General features: G+C 33.0%; 1 protein-coding gene across 1 annotated transcript in view; it reads right to left on the reverse strand.

Moving 5' to 3' along the window:
- Nucleotides 1-15,672, reverse strand: part of LOC148939664 (ATP-dependent DNA helicase DDX31-like) — a 21,191-nt gene extending 5,519 nt beyond the window's left edge. Inside the window, exons 1-2 of the mRNA XM_089106941.1 lie at nt 15,540-15,672; nt 4,164-4,649 (exon numbers count right to left, since the gene is read on the reverse strand). Coding sequence (XP_088963067.1) covers nt 4,164-4,649; nt 15,540-15,590 — 537 coding nt within the window. The 5' untranslated portion in view covers nt 15,591-15,672. The remainder of the gene's footprint in view (nt 1-4,163; nt 4,650-15,539) is intronic.
- Nucleotides 15,673-17,417: the final 1,745 nt, after the last annotated feature.

The following is a 17,417-nucleotide window of genomic DNA, read 5'->3' on the forward strand; positions in this document are numbered from 1 at the left end:
ACAAAACGGTAACGGATTGTTAATTGACTGTAGTAGTAAATTTTTTTATGCAACTCTGCTTTTTCTTTGACACATTACATAAATGAAGCCACGTCAAGGCCTTAACCGAAGTGCACAGATGTAGCCTCTAAATTTGCTTACATAACTTTTATTGCAGAATTTTTCAGATAACCCAGAGATTCAAGTTTGCGGGAACAGCGGGGAGGATCATATAGCTTAGATTGAAATATGGAAAAAATCGCTTTGGACATAGGCCAATCCTTTTATTCTTTTGATTATTTGTGATTTACTTTAAAATGTCGTTTCTCAATATTTTCATATCACAATCCAAAGCAGTTCAACAATAAAATTACTCATTTCATACCCCCCTCCCCTCCCCTCTAATGCACTATGTAGAAATCTGAGTCAAACTATCTATTTTGACAACTTGGAACATTTTGCACCACACCCCATTTATACATTAAAAAAACATTGCATTTCATATGCAACAAAAATAGACCCCAAATATAATCCAACTACATGTTGAAGATTTCACAGCTGCCAGCATTCTATCTGTCACTTAGAAGAGTGTTGGCTCCTTTTTCGTCTATAACAACGAAGCTCTATTTAATTGGTTTATGTGAAGAGAAAGAGCTGTTCAATTTCAGGAGGGAACTGAACTTGATCTATTCATTCTTTGAAAGAAAGGGCTTCCTTTCTTCAAGATTCAGACCCAATGTCCTCATTGAACTATTTCGTTTGACCCCCTCCACACTCCTTGCCCGCACCAGGGATTTATAGAATAAAGGTGGGCAGTCAGCTGTAAGAAAGTGCAAAACCGTCATCAATCTCATTCTTGTGACAGGCTATAGAGTATCATTGGAAACAAGCTGGGCAATTTCAGGTTTCACTATTTGTTAAAGTTGAATTTTCGGATTTTGAATGATTGATTATAAGCAATCAATGGATAAATATGTAATAAGACGAGATACGCCATCTACATTTGGAGAAACTGTGAAAAAACAGTGGGATCTACAACAGTTGATGCTTGAGGCAAGGATTTATTTAGCCAAATGATGTGCTACAATATGTTACTGCTTTCCCGGGATAGTTCCAAGCCTTCACAGACAGCGTAAATCCATCAACTTAAAAACAATTTCAAACTGTAGAGAAGAAAACAATTTAAGTGTCATATTTAGTAGGGCTATGGGAAGGGGATCGTCGCTTGAAACAATTTTAGAAATTCTCATCTTGTCCTCTGTTTTTCCTGTTTCAATGCTATGATAGGTCCTGAAGAAAAAATAAAATATATTTTCAAATGAAACAGAGCTAATGAATTTTTCAAAGCTATTCAAAATCAAATAATAGAAGATCTAAAGTTAGGTGAATCTGTTTCAGCTCAGTTGGATGAATTCAAAGTTCAATCACTTGGATGACATACTGTCAGCATGACAAGGCTTTATAGTCCTTATGTCTTGTCCATTCCAAATCCGACGAGTCAATCAAATAAATAAAAACATAATAAAAATACAATGTAATAGAATAGAAAATATCAACAATGTAATAGAAACATAACAGAGAACATAACTAGAAAGAAAATCAATACTGTAATTGCCCTTTTTTTAAATTTTTGTCGAGATGACAAAAACTGAAATGTTGGAAGAGAAAAAAATTATGGCTTAGAGTTCTTGTAAAGGAGGAAAACAGTGACATGATACAAAATTTATAAAAATTGAAGTTCCCATTAATGAAGCAGATTCACTAATTTCATCATAGATCACTAGATATCATATCTAGATCTAGATAACATCAGACAAACGAAACTCAGAGAAGAGAGAAAGTAACAAAATGAAAAATAAAATAAAAAAGGGTGAAAAGGCTTGTGAAAGGCTTGTTCCACTAGATTCAGTTACACCTTCTATTGAGAAAAAAACTTTCATCGTCTTACAATACATCCCGAAACTTGGCGATAAACTTCGAAAAAATTTAAATAAACATAATCTTTCTTTTTCTTTAAGAATCAAACAAAAGGTTGAACATATTTTTAACTCAGGAATGGATAAAACAGACCCTGTACTGGGTAGTGGTGTCTACAGAATCCCGTGTTCTTGTGGAAAATTTTACATTGGTAGAACCCATCAACAACTAGGTGAACGTTTGCATGAGCACAAAATTTCAATAGACAAGTCCCTGAGATTAAAAAATAACAATGACAACTTTGATTCGGCATTGGCTTCGCATATTTTCGTAAACCCGACCCATCTAGTTCTGTTTGACGAGGCAACTTTAATATCAACTGTTAATGCTGTACCACAAACTTTTAAGGAGGTAATTGAGATAAAAAAATATATGAACCAAAATTTAGCAATAAATAGAGATACTGGAGATATTTCATTAAGCCCAATTTACGACAGTTTAATCTTGAAGGACTCAATCAATATTTTCACCCGAAAAAACTTAAAAGAACCTATTTGCATATCTAATGAAAACCAAAATTGTAGACCAGCCAAAGTTAATGCAAGACGAAAGATCCTTACACAATCATTTTAGTAAATTTAATTTTCATTGATTCCTGCCTGGTTTTTTTATTCAGTGTCTATTCTGTCTTTGTACAGGATACTTCAAAAGGTTTTATTCTTGTTTGTTTTTTTTTTATTTGTTTGTTTTTTTTTAGCACTGAGGACGAATTGTCGGAGGTCCTTGTCGAAATATTTGCTTATATTTTTTCATCTTAATGGTTCGCTGGCTGACAAAATCCTCGTTTTTTTACCCTTTTTTATTTTATTTTTCATTTTGTTACTTTCTCTCTTCTCTGAGTTTCGTTTGTCATGTATAGCCAGTGTGGTCTAAGAATGTATTTGATAACATCAGAACCACCAGTTTCTCCTTCCACACGAAAGATATTGATTTATCTGATACTACTACATTATTTACAATATTCATCCTCAGCACTGCAGATTTAACTGCAACACAGAAGATAGTTTTCAATAATATGCAAAGAAACGTACACCATGATCAAGTCATTACTTCCTATTCCTTCCATACTTCATTTGTTACTGAGGAAAAGTTTAAAACAAAGCCTTCTGAATTACATCATTGAAACTAAGATACATTCTATTCATTGAAACAAATTTAAAATATAATTCCTTTTCAAATATGTCTTTCTTTGAGATGACGAATTGTTGATACTCTTGGCTCACGGGAACCATATCCCGCGATGTCCTCACCTGCGACCCCATTCCAACTTAGAAACGGAGACCAGGCGGCCAAAGAAAGAATCTCAAGAAGACATACAACAATGAGCTGGATCCTTGGGGTGGCTTCCGCCAACACAGACATCGTTGGGATAAGGACTGGCTGAAGATTGCAGAAGAGGCTGCTGTTGACAGATCGTGTTGGACTACGTCAGTCATCCCATCGTCCATTGGTGCCGGACAGGATGGATCATTGTCTGATTCCCGCCGAAAGTAAAGTAAGTAAGTTGGCTTATTTGAGTGATGAATTTTCATATTTCAGTGTGCTGAACATAAGCTAACAAGGTTGTGACAAAAATATTTATAGACAATAAATGGCTTTACTAATAAAAACTGTGGTCTCAGTCACTCACATGAAAAAAAGAAGTGTTCAAGCATTTGATATAACACAAATTTGCATTGACAAAAAAAAATATTCTGGATGGTATTCTATGCAGCATTATACTTCTTGAATTTAAAATTCAGTTACTTAATTACTTTCCACTTATATGACTTCATAAAAAATAAATAATGATAAAAAAGGCTGCATTCCCAGAACCAGAGGGTTAGTGATACACCTTCTTCTGATACTTATCCACATTGTTCCAGCTATGAGAATTTGGCTGTGTGAAGTCTAAAAATACCCCCATTTAGGCTCAAGATTTTTTTTACTAATCCTTTTAATATTTTTTTTTTAAGTTAAGATAACAGGTCATAGCTATTCATGGCTATATAGAAAGAAATTCATACTTTTCATGGTTACAAATTACATAATTAGAAGAATAATACAAGGGAAAAAGAAGGGGGCTATCCTTTATCCCCTTGTAACAGCCTAGTTAAATGATAAAATAATACACATTTCCAAGCAAAATTATACTGAGCATTACCAAGCAAAAATTATAAAAAAAACTTATTTAGTTATTTAAAACACACTACAATTTTCAGAGTTACCTGGATTATTGGAATAGCATAAACCAAAGTTTTTCCACTTCCAGTTTGACTCTGAATGCAGGCATTGTGTTTTTCAAGCAGCTCTGGAATCGCTTTTGACTGTATTTCAGTCATAACTTCTAAGCCCAAGTCTTTTTCTAGCGTTGATTTAAGATAATCATGGATTGCCAAATCTGAAAAGTGGCTTGAAGAAAATAACTTTTCATCAACTTGTGTCACATCTTGGGTCTCCATAATTGGTATCTCTGGATTTTTGTGAAACAGAGAAGAGATGATTGGTTTGTTATTAAATTTTTCAGGAATCACTTTTGGCTTCTCTTGAGCAAACAAACCCCTATTAGTCTCTTTTTCAGCATCTAAAAGGTTCAAAAAAGAAAAAGATGTTTTTGTATCACAATTTAAGTTTTTAATCTTCTTTTTCTTTGCAATAATTTTTCCATCATTATCTTTTCTCACATAGACTGGCTTTGGAGCAGCCTTGGCGACCTAAAAATTAAAACAAATAAAACAATAAACAGGTGGACTACACATTTGCAGGTTTAGATGTACTCCACAGTCAAGGGGTTGTACTCCACAGATGTACTTAGGGTTTACTCCACAAAGTCAAGGGGTTCAACCAAAGACAATAACATCATACTCACATTAATAACACTTAATAACAGCTCACTTAAATAACAGCTTAAAAATAATAAATCGTTATTTAAACTTGTTTATCTAATTTACCATGAACTGAGCATTCCTTTACAAGTTACATGCAATATCACCCTCTATAATATTAAACTTAACACAGTGGAGTTTATAGAAGAAAAACTGAGAAGCTTGAAATGGTGGGTCTAAAATAGCCTATACTTTTAAGGCTCTAAATAAGAAAATCCAAGAAGATCCAATCCACTCCCCTGTAGTTGCTGGTATTTGACTATTACATACTGTATAACCATTATTTTCACTGGATAGACAGTTCTAAATATTATGGTCAACATGATCATTTGGGGAATAATGCATAAACATATGTGATTACAGCCTATAAACTGGAAGGTCATATAAACAGCTTTTCAATGGTTCTGAGCCAATTACCTATTTTGACTCAATAGAATTTTAGTTTTCTTTGGGCCAAGACTATTGTTATGCAACTCAAGCTGGAGAGACCAGAACTATGCAGTGATTTGATCTACTTTCTTGAAGTGCAATACAACTGTCACGTGAGTCTTCTTGCTATAATCTCTGGTTCAACCTTATAAATTTCTCCACAACCATCGTTCTTGGCAAAAAAGTGAGGGAAACCATGTTTGTTATAAGGTCTGGCGTGTCGATCAAGTATATTGTTCTAAACTGTCTGTAAGGATTTTTTTTTAATTTAGTCCATTTTTTGTCACCTCCTTGGACAAGTTTTTTACTCTTTGGGGGGCCCATTAAATTGTAGTTTTTGTTTGCTTGTTATAATAACTTTCTGTATCTCTCTAGGGTTGAATTCCCAAAAATAATCAAACCCCACTTTTTAAGGTGGCCACTGCCCTCTTTTTTATTCTAAAATTATTTTTATTTCAATGTAATTTTCAACTTTCACTGAAAGTTCAAGTGAGTCTTCTCCCTACAACCTCTGGTTCAACCCTACAGATCTATCATGACCATCGTTCTTGGCAAAAGAATGACGGAAACCTTGTTCGTTGTAAGGCCTATGGTGTCAATCAGGTATTCTGTTGTGGCTTTTAGTTATTTTCTTAATTTAGCAGATTTTTTGTCACCCCCTTGGTCAAGTGTTTTACTCTTTGGGATGCCTATTCAATTGTAGTTATTGTTTGCTTGTTATAATAAATTTCCCTATCTCTTTAGGGTTGAATTTCCTGGTGTAATTTCTAAAAATATTAAACCTCAAATTTTTTTTAGCTCTTTTTTCTATTTTATATATTTATATATAAAATTATGAATTTTATATATTCATAATCAGCATGAAAGGTTGATTCTTTTGAAGCAGTAAAAATTGGCTTTTGAGAATTGTGCTTTTATTGACAAGGACCTCTTTTTGTTCATAGCTTCTTACCACAAACTGTTTCACCCAGCACTCTCTTAAATGCAAGTGGGCTACAATATTCTTAAGTCATGCTGTTTTCATTCAATTAACATGTCTATGGAAAAATGTTTTGATAATAATTACCATCCCTGAACTATTACACTGATTTCCCAGGCAAATTGGAATATTAAAAATCATTTTATGATTATAGTCATAATTTCCACATTTTTCAAGGGGTTCTAAAGAAAAATCTTGTTCTTATAGAATGTCCAATCCCATATTATCAGGAGGGTCTCTAACTGGAATTTAGAAAATATGGGCTCAAAATACCCTTTCTAAGGCTTCATTACCAGATCTGTGTGGCAATATACATTTTTTTGATAAAAACGGCAATAAGACTTTCACTATTGGTTCAAACGAACCTTCTAGAAAACAAAAGAACAACAATGAATAAACAAGCATCTGTGATCTTTTTTCTTGAAAAAAAAAACACAAAATTCCACATTTTTGTAGATAGGAGCTTGAAACCTCTTCAATAAGGTTCCCTGATATGCTGAATTGAATGGTGCGATTTTCATTAAGAGCACTTGACTTTTAGGGTTGTCCCTCTTTTTTGACAAGAAGCAGATTCACTCCAAAATTATAAACATTATTTTGCCGAAATTAGAATGGGTGGAAATGTAGTATTCCCCCAGAATTTCAAAATATTCCTATGCTATATCCAAAGTTTGGTGATATTTTGTATTAATTGGGACTATCAAAGAAATAAGTACAAAAAGAATGCAAACCAGCCTAATTAGCAAAAATTTCAACATAGCAAAAATTTATATCATGGTAGAAGGAGGGGGGGAATTAAACAAGAGGGGACTAAGAAAATAAGTAGAGATTTCCTGAAGGTAATGAGCTGCAGATTTTACCATTATACTGTTTAGTTCAAGACTTGATTTATACTCTAATGTTACCCAGGCACTAATGGACCCAACACCCTCTTTAGTAAATTGACTGACAAAATTTGACTGATAAAAACTGACTGATAAAAAACTTGGTAAACTGATAAAATTGATAGCACCTAAAAACGTAAATTAAAGCTGAATCTATTACAAATAAAGGTAAATTAAATAAAGGTAATATAAGGGTAAAAATAAAGGTAATATAAGGGTAAAAATAAAGGTAAATTAAATAAAGATAATATAAGAGTAAAAATAAAGGTAATATAAGGGTAAAAAAAAGGTAAATTAAAGCTGAATCTACTACATTTTTGTATGTAGTAGTATTCCTACAACCAAAGTATACAATTTGAAATTATTTGAGGCTATAGCCTACAATAGGCCTAATATGAAAAAAAAACACCACAAATCTTTTTCAAATAATTTTGACCATTTTAATGACGGTTCTAGACGTTTACCCCCCCCCCCCCCCCCCCGGAAAATATCACCTTGTTCCTGTTGAACTTCTATTATTGGCATGGAGAAATTAGAAAAAAAAGTAACAAATCATTGTATGCTATAAGAAGCATGAAGAACTGGAAGGAAGAAAAATAAGACGCACTAACCCTATGTTTATTTACAGAAATAATTAATTTCTGAACACAGTCCATTTTGATAGTCAGCAATTTATTTGATTCTTGGGCATACATTCTGCAACTATTGAGAAATTTCTATGAATACAAATTTGCATTTTTCTGCAATGAAGTCAAAATTTGCAAACTTACTATAGTTTTCTTCAACATTCAGCATGTGGGTGCGAAGGATTATTCCTAGCTTAATTTAAATGCAATGTGTAATTTGTCCAAAAAAAACAATGGTGAAATATATAGAAATATCCAATAATAGAGGTCCTGTCTTTCAATGCTAAAGGATTGTGTATCATCCCAATGAGTGTAGCTTCTACTGCTTGTTACCAAAACAAAACCAGAATTTGATAGAATTCTGTAATTTTTGATCATCTTAGCCACCAAATAAAGATTTTTATTGAGTGAAACCTACATCTGTAAATAAGCAATGTATATAACATTGCTTATTTACAGATGTATAAACTGGTTTATACATCAAACCAATATACAAACTGGTTTTTGTTTCTGATGTGCTCTACTTCTTTTGGTTCATAATGGGTAATAAATGAATTATTATTATTATTATTATGCAGAAAGAATAACAATCTTGAATGACATCTATTTCAGGATTTTTTCTTTTTATTTCCAACAAATGATGAAAACAAAACTGGTGATGTTTTCAAGCCATGATAAGTCTGATAACTAATATTTTTAGTGCTATTATAATTTACAAAATCTTATAAAACATAAGGTAATTCAAAGACGTAAAATTGTTGGGAATTATTGATCTATTGAAACCAGTGCTCTACTTTAGTTATCTGTATATTCGGAATGTACCTTAAAAGGTGCTTTGGGTGGTAGTTGTATCTTTTAGCAGGGAAATAAATTTAAAAAAAAAATAAACCAGATCAATCCTCTATCACTTCCCTTCTATTTCATTCCCCTCTTAGTGCAATGACTGATTAAGAAAACTTTAATCACACACAGTCAATTCAGCCAAATTTGTGTATATAAAGGTATTGAAATAAATAGGTTTGAAGACCAAACCCTTGTTTTCTTGGCCATTTTTATTTATATTTTTTTTTTTTTTGTCAAATTAATGTAAACATATTTTCTAGCTCAAATCTCCACTCATTTTTTACCCACAGGGCCATGATTTTAATGTCATTTTTCTTTATTTTGCTTACAAGACTGAAATAGATGGAAAAAAATATGCCATCATTAGCCTAGATTCCCTATTCAATGCTCTCCAATCAGAGTTGTCATCCGGTGACAAAAAATCATTACATTTTTAGTGATTTTCTGATTGATTTAGTGATTTTCTTCAATAATCTAGTGATTTATGTGCAAATTTAGCGATTTTTTGTTTAGGTCACTAGAAATAGTGACAAATCAGTAGGGGTGACAACCCTGTCTCCAACTACAGTGGTTGCTACTGCAATAATTTTATCCCAGTGTCCCCCTAATCAGGTCAGATATAGCATGAGGCTATATGCATAGCTTTGCTTCCTGTTTTCAGATTGTCATTAGTTTGTATTATGGACCAAATACAGACAAACCAACAGAATAAAATAAGTTTAGAATATTGCCTTGGTTAATTTCTTGCCTTACTATTGGGGGGTGGAGGCTGGGATACAATTAATGTGGAGGCAACAACTATATTTAAATTTAGTGTTTTATTGGAAGTTAAATGGTGCTACTCTTTTGTTATTATAGTATAATTTAGAAAAGACCATGCACAAGAGTGCTAGAAAGCATTGAGTGATATGTTCCTTATTTTTTGTTATATGATTTCTGTCAGATAACCAAAAATTAACCATGATCTAAAATATTGAATCAAAAGAGGCCATGACATGGAACACTCATCTGCCATGGATTAGAAATATACAAAGGATTTAGCCAAGAAGGGAGTAAGACCCAATTCTACATCACATTCCCAGTAATTACAATCAATTACCCCCAACCCCAAAGATTTTTCATTCCTAAGTTAACAGGATCCAGGTATTGAGGTCTTTTTTTACTTAAACCCCTTAAGCAGCTGGTTTCCTTTCATTCTTAATTTATCTATACTATATGTCATTATGGGTGGCGTTTACCCCCCCCCCCCCCTGAAAATATCTCCTGTGGAAAATAAGGCTTTCCAAATTTGAAAATTTTATTTGAGCTTTATTCTTTTAATTCTGTAGGGGGAAAGAATTTTGGTACTTATGTACCACTCACTCAAGTTTACACTGTGTAAAATTCAAGGACACACCAGTTTTTTTGTTAGTTTCTTCATAACTTTAGAAAAAATTTGTGCAATAGATTTGCACATTAGGGGGGGGGGGATGTAAAGTATGTGGATAGTTTGAAGTCAGAAAATAATTCTTTCTAGGTATATGGCCACTAAAAAATTACAGATGAATAGCAAGGTATCTGGAAATTTTGTTAACTAAAAAAAAATAAATAAATAAATAAAAACAGTATAAAGTAAATGTTAATTTTCACTTAAGTGTTTTCTTCAAGTGTTAAAAGTTTTTTTTTTTCAATGTTATTTTACTGTGTTCATGGGCATATATTTGGCTTTAAAATACACTTATTCATCTATCTATCTAATATGCAGAATAATTATGCCAAACACATTTTGCATGCCGACCTGCTATACTTTACCCCCCCCCCCTCCCTAATGTTCGAATCTATAGCCCAAATTTATTTCTAAAGTAACAAAGAAACTAACGAAAAAAAAAAGAAGTGTTATCAATTTTACACAGTGTAAACTAGAGTGAATGGTGCATAATACACAAGTACCAAAATTCCTTCCCCCTATGGAAAAAAAAACTCGAATAAAATTCTTGAATATGGAAAACCTTATTTTCCATGGGGGGGGATTTTCCACAGGGATAAATGCTGGCCATAATGACATACATTATAGATCAATTAAAAATGAAAGGAAACCAGCTGCTTAAGGGGTTTAAAGGAAAAAACCTCAACAGCTTGATACTGGTAACTTAGGAATGAAAAATCTTTGGGATTGGGTGTAATTGATTGTAATTATTATCAGCCCCAGATATTTTAAAGGGTAGAGAATAGTAGCTTGAAAACACAAACTCTCCTAAGGTATATGTAAAGCCTTGGATTCATTCTTGAAAGTTTTATTTGCCTAATACAACTATATCCCAAACTAGCAAGAAGTCTCTAAACTAGAATATTACCAAGAAAGCCCACTGGTTTAGGCCATTTACTACTACTACTACTACTAACAACTCACCACAGCACCAAGCCGCCTGAGACCAACACAGCTATGCATGCTCCTCATCCACCCCAATCTATTCAAAACCTCCCTTTTTAAACCCACCCAAAAAGTTCCTATTTCCTTTAAATCTTTCTTTATGACGTCCTCCCACCCCAAACGGGGACGACCTGCTTTCTGTTTAGCCCTAGATGGTTGGCTGAAAAGGACAATCTTTGGCAATCTGTCATCCTTCATCTGCACAATGTGCCCTAGCCATTTGATCCAGCACAAATTCTACAGTATATTTTGGAGCAAAGTTGAGATAAATTTGGCTTGACATTTGATCTATGGGCCAATGACAGTCTTCAATGAGAGATCTCTTAGGGAGATGAGTGTCCCACTTTGCTTATCAATATCTAGGAAGTTGATTTCAGCAATTTCATCTGCACAATGGTAATTCAAAATACCTGAGTGACTGGAAATATACCAGAGGTATATCTTTAAACCTTTAGAAGTAAGTTAGTGATAGATAACAAAAAGTATCTATGTCTAATGTACAAAATGAGCCCAAATCTAAGAGTTCCAGGCTTGCTATTAAGTCTGAAAAAATTATAATATTGCCACTGCCAGAAAAATTATATTTATAAACAATGTCAAAATGAATTGAATAAACTTATAACAGAGGAATCTCACAGCATAATTACCCTAGTCTAACCTGAAAACTTTATGAACCTATGTGCTGAGTTGTCTTTTCATACTCTTTCCAAATATACAAATTGCTTCCTTTGCACATTTTGTTTTCTACCCATAAAGGGATCCTCAAAGTGACCCCTTCTTACTCATTGGAAAAGTAGACTAAAGGTGCTGATGATTTGACAGTTTTTGTTAAAAAAAAAAAAAAAAAAAAAAAAAACACTTTTTCTAATCCAGAAGGCTTAATTTAAAGACTTTTGGTTTTAAAAGGGTTTCAACATATAGAAAAAATATCTACAAATCTAACTGTTTAATTGAAGTTTATCAGAAAAGGGTACAAAAATACCATTTTCTTAAATTGGAACATTTTAACTTACAAATTTGACAGAACAAAAAAGTTACCTATTTTCAACTTAAGTCAGAACCCAAATTGACATGTGTGGAAATATTTGGGGAATACTTGTGGCCAGATCCTGGTGGATACAACATGCCTATTCTTTTTACTTTATTTGTTTGTTTTTCTTCAACTGTTTTAAATGCACAAATGTAAAAAACACTATTCAGATAGTAAAAGCAAAAAACTGAAAAATTGCCTCAAGCATAGGGACAAAATCAGATAATCATATGGAGTGTAATTGTGTGACCTAGGTCTCTATAATATAATGTGTGTTATAGGTTTCTTTATAAACACTATCTAGAATCGCCCACTTTCTCTCAGCTTTAATGGTCCAGCAAACATTTCTTTGTTGTTTGCAGTTAAAGTGTTGTCAACATTTGGTCATTTCAAATCTAATCTACCAGTTTAATCCACTTTAAAAAATTTAGTTTTGATTATCCTTTGTCTGGAGAGTCCAGAATTCTTAAAATATACATGTCTAACTTAAGATTATTAGAAGTTTGTGACACAAAGGAGTTTAACATGTTTCATTAGCATTTTGGGTGGGATAGGGTATAAGAAAACAGGAGTAGATTTCAAGAATTTTAATAAGTTTATTGTCATTATATTGGACTTAGTGGAATTTACTTTCATATGTAAATTCTTAGCTTTATCCAAAACATGGGTAGGATCTTGATGGGGTCATTTTTGATAGCTCTATGACACACTCCAAGGATCAGCAGGTCATCCATATATTAACATATTTAAGGGAATATTACCAAATCAATACTACTTATAAGAGAGGTGCTAAGAGGGTTCCTTGAGGAATTCTATGCTAATTAGGAAGGGGTTCAGAAAGAATATTTTGTATTTTACAGCTTGAGATCTATTTGAAAGAAAACATATATAAAATTTACTAAGAGAGGATCTACTTCACATTTATTCAGTGATAAATGAATTAGGGTGTTGTGATCAACCTAGTCAAATGCTTAAAAATATGAACATAGTACAAGGCCAAGCAGCAGTTCCTCAGATGATGGAAAAATCTAGCATAAAATCAGTAAAACTACAATTTAAAAAAAAACATCTTTCAATGTTTTTTTTTTTATGTGAAATATTATTACAAACAATAATCATCAAAATCTCTTGTTGTTGAGAAAGTACCTGTAAATTTGACCACTTTGTTTTTGTCAGAGGACCCTTGAATTTCAACACAGGCTGTTTCTCATCTGTTTTACATGTTCAGTGAAGTTTTGACAGAGTCACCTATATTCTGACAGGGCCCGTTGCTGGTTGTTGAAAATTTCATCACGGTTACTACAAGGTATTCTCAAAAGAAATGAATGTCATAATAGAAGCCAATATCTACATTTGAATTTGGCTGAAGGAACATTTTTAGTCAGTCTGTTATTCCACTACATCAGACAAGAATTTTTAACACTTGGAACATAGTTTTGTCAATATAATATTTGCTACCATTTTACTTAATTTTATGAAGAAAAAGCCAATGTGGCTAGATTTTAGAGAAAATATGCATTGGAACTGATCCCAACTTTTTTTTGAAAAAAAAAAACAAACAAGCAAGTAATGACAGTTTGAACATTACATAGCTGAAAAAATTGTTGGGATTTCATTTTGTGTTGAAAACGGGAAACTGATTGAATTGAATATTCTTTTCTTATCTGTGTGTATTGGATATAGTGTCCACATTTTGCATTGTCAAAATACAACAATGGCTTCAAGAGATTGTATTCCAAGTCACAACTAAGCAGAGTTATCCTGTTTTGAAGCAAAATTTTGACAGGGGTTCCAAAATTGCACTGTTGAATCATCAGCACCTTTATTCTACATACATTCTTTAAATAGAGGCTTTTGCTTATTTTAGAAAGTAGCTGAGCTAGGGGAATAAAACTCTCAAGAATGGACCCAGAGTCTCAACAATCCTCTAAGAAGATATTTTGAAGAGCCTATCTCAACCCCTTCCTCTCCAAATGACATTGACCTTTTATAATCTCTGTGTTACAAAAATAAAACCTTTAGCAATGGATGTACTTCTGAAATGAAGCAAAAGCAAAAGACTCACATCTTTGCTTAATATCAACCTACAATGTTCTAAAAAATGTTTTAAAATGACAATTTTGAAGTTTTTCCAAGTAAATTTCTGCTGTCCATTTTTCTGTAAGATATACTTTAATCAAAATATCTAGGTACTAGAGTAATACTCCTAGTACTTGTATAGTTCTAATCTCAGAAGCATATATTGGTTAAATGTAGGCCTATTTGTCACAAACATGGACAGTAGTTTCCTCACCTTGGATAAGATGCTTATAGGTTTAGACAGTTGATATTGGCTGACTACAATCATGGAAAACTTTGTTTTTCAACACTTACACAAGTTACCATATAACCTAACTAATTTAAATACAGTTATTCTGGTTTGCACCACTAGTCTTAGAACAAACTTGTCATTATAGACTAAGTGGTTTAGTAAAAGTATAAATTAGGGGCTATTGAAAGGGAAACATGTTAAGTAACAATTCTTACTTTATAACATGCAGAATAATTGTAGCTAATAAATTTTGACTACAGCTCCACTATACTTTACCCCTAATCCCATGTAATGTGCAAATATATTTACCCCTTAATTATACATTTCACTACCTGTCACTCTTGTTTTCTAGTTCTTGGTTTGTCATAGGCCTAGCTGATTCAATTTATTGGTGCATGGGTTGAAACAAGATACAAATTGGCACAATGTAGGCTAGCCTAGCTATTGGAAAACATACAACTTGGGCTATATATTAGCAATTGGGGAGGGGGTAAAGTATAGTGGAGCTATAGTCAAAATGTGTCAGATATTATTTTTCTATATATTATAAGGCCTAAAGTAGGCCTTGGATACAAATTGTTTTCTTAATATGTTCCCCTCTCAATAGCCCCTAGGCCTAGTCTAGACCTTTACAGTGGTTGTCCCTGTCAGAAGGAAAACTATAATTTTAATAAATATAGGCCTAACATAATTTAAATAGCTTAGGCTATAGGCCTAGGGGTAACTTTTGTCTAAAGTCAAATGCTGAAAAAAAAAGAAGTTTTCCAAAATTGTATTCAGCCAACCCCAACTAGTGTATCATCTAATCTCATCTAGGCTATCAGACTACAGCCATAAAAATAAGCATTTTGGGAAAATTCTAAGCTGTTTTCACAATTTTAGAGTGTTTCCTTTTGAATGGGCCTAAAAAAGACAAATAGTCTAGGCTACCTAGGGATTTTGTAGTCATTTAGGCTAGGCTAATTGTCAAAATGGTGTTTAGCTGTCTGACAAGCTGAGCCTGCTGAATATCTTACCCCTACCCTAAGCTTTTTTCAAATCATTTAATTGTCGAAATGGTGTTTAGCTGTCTGACTAGCTGAGCCTGCTGTATATCTTACCCCTACCCTAAGTTTTAAACAAACTCAAAATGTAGCCTACCCCGTACCTAAACAATACCTATAGTTAGAGACCACAAATTGCATAAAAAATATATGTGTAAACAAACATCAGAATGATCAGTCTTCACTGAAGTAATATTCAACTGCAAATTTTCCATTTATTTCTCTTTTTTCTGCACTTGTGGTAGTCCAGTCAAACTTTCTGCGGTGGCTTCTTTTGCTTCTTCTTTGGTGCTATTAAACGCACGCTGCCAATATTTTACAGCAAATATTGACTTTCATGTTCAAATGTGACTCAGCAGGGCACAAAAACGTAAATTTCCGACGAGAACCCTAAAAAATTACCGTTTTTATAGGAGTTGAGGGTGGGTAGCCACACACCAAAATTACTATTGGATTATATTCTGGATGCAGTCCTTTAATTTGCCAGACAAATTCAATCAGATGTGACCAGTAGGATTTAATGTAACTAAATGTGTTTCAGGCTACATTGAAAATTACCGGAAATTCCAAAGGAATCTGGAAATTTCAGCTGTAAAGGTTTTTACGCGGGCAGTTTGTTTTCGGTGCAGATTTGCAATGAAGATGGCACCGTTTGAAAAATTTTCTACTTTCTCTTCACTGGGGAAATCAAGAGAACTTAAATGATGACAATAATTAGATATTCAACGATAAAAGAAATTCATAATTTAGCAATGAAAGAATTTTAAATTTAATAGGTTTTTTGATGAAATGAAGATTTAAAAATAAAAAAAATTGTAATAATAAAACAAATTAATAAACATAAAAGAACTAAATAATAAGTTGAGATCAACTATGCAACTTTTGATAATTTGCAATTGACTAATGATGTCCATGATCTTTAGTTTTGAAAATCTTACGCAAAGGGGATTGTTTTGTGCTGCTATTGTTTGCCCACTGATTTGCTGAAATCAGTGCCCAAAATAAGCTACGAGTGTCTGGTCCTTAAGAGAAACTTGATGCGATGTTTTAAACTTTAAGAGTTATACTTCTTTTAAAGGGATATTAAGGCCTTTGATGAGGCTTTTTGTCCTTGAAATAGAGATATAGAATTTTTCACAGCCTACTAGCCTGTGTAAAGATCCATTCTCACTTTTGGCATTTGTAAGTGATGCTTTCAGTAATTTTCAAAATCAAAGATCAGATTCTGCTATCGAAAGTTTAGTAACTATTGTTAAAAAATACTCACGAAAATAAAGCCTAGGTTCAGTTTTGAAGACCCTGTTTTGGCATTTTCAAAATTTTGTGTTTTGAATTTAATAAACAGATTCGTCTTGAACCCATTTTTCCTTATCTAAACAAATATGTTAAAAATTCAAAGAACTATCGAGATGAAGCTAATATCGCCTCTAATTACTTCCAAATGGTGAAAAATATTTCAAATGGTGTTATTTCGAAGAATATACCCGATCCAGGATTTTTTCAGTTAATTCAGTACAAGAAGTAAGTGTAAAAGCTTTTAATTTGTATAGGTTGAGTTTTGCGCTATTACAAATAAAGAAGTGATCAAACTTATGTACTTGTGTATAAGTATGATTAACCATGGCCTTATGAGGGAAGCTTCACTTTTCACTTTAGCTTTCTCACTAAGACTTTAGTAGCACTTTTGAGGAGTGTTGCTTTGTTGAGATGCTGAAAAACCCTGAAAACTATCGTCTACTGAATTATTCTAAGAAAGGGGCCAAAGAATTTTTAAAGGGGTATAATTTTTATAGAAAGGGTAGTCGTAAATATTTTGGAGGGACTCATTGAATTGAATCAACCCTTCAACATTGAATTATCAGATAAGATTCAAAGTGATGAGAACGCAGCGACAGCCCCCCCTCCACACGTCGTGTTTTCCTGAGATGCATCAAATATAAATTTTGAGAGAGTCATTTTGTTCAAAATAGTCCAAAGATCATGTAACAAGGTTTTTTGGGGTTGAAAAAAAAAACACCAGAGCCTGGGGCAGTGGTTGTTGG

This window comes from Artemia sp. Qi Xiang Cuo, chromosome 21 (genome assembly GCF_049724085.1).
Source record: "Artemia sp. Qi Xiang Cuo chromosome 21, ASM4972408v1, whole genome shotgun sequence".
NCBI classification, from domain to species: Eukaryota; Metazoa; Arthropoda; class Branchiopoda; order Anostraca; family Artemiidae; genus Artemia; species Artemia sp. Qi Xiang Cuo.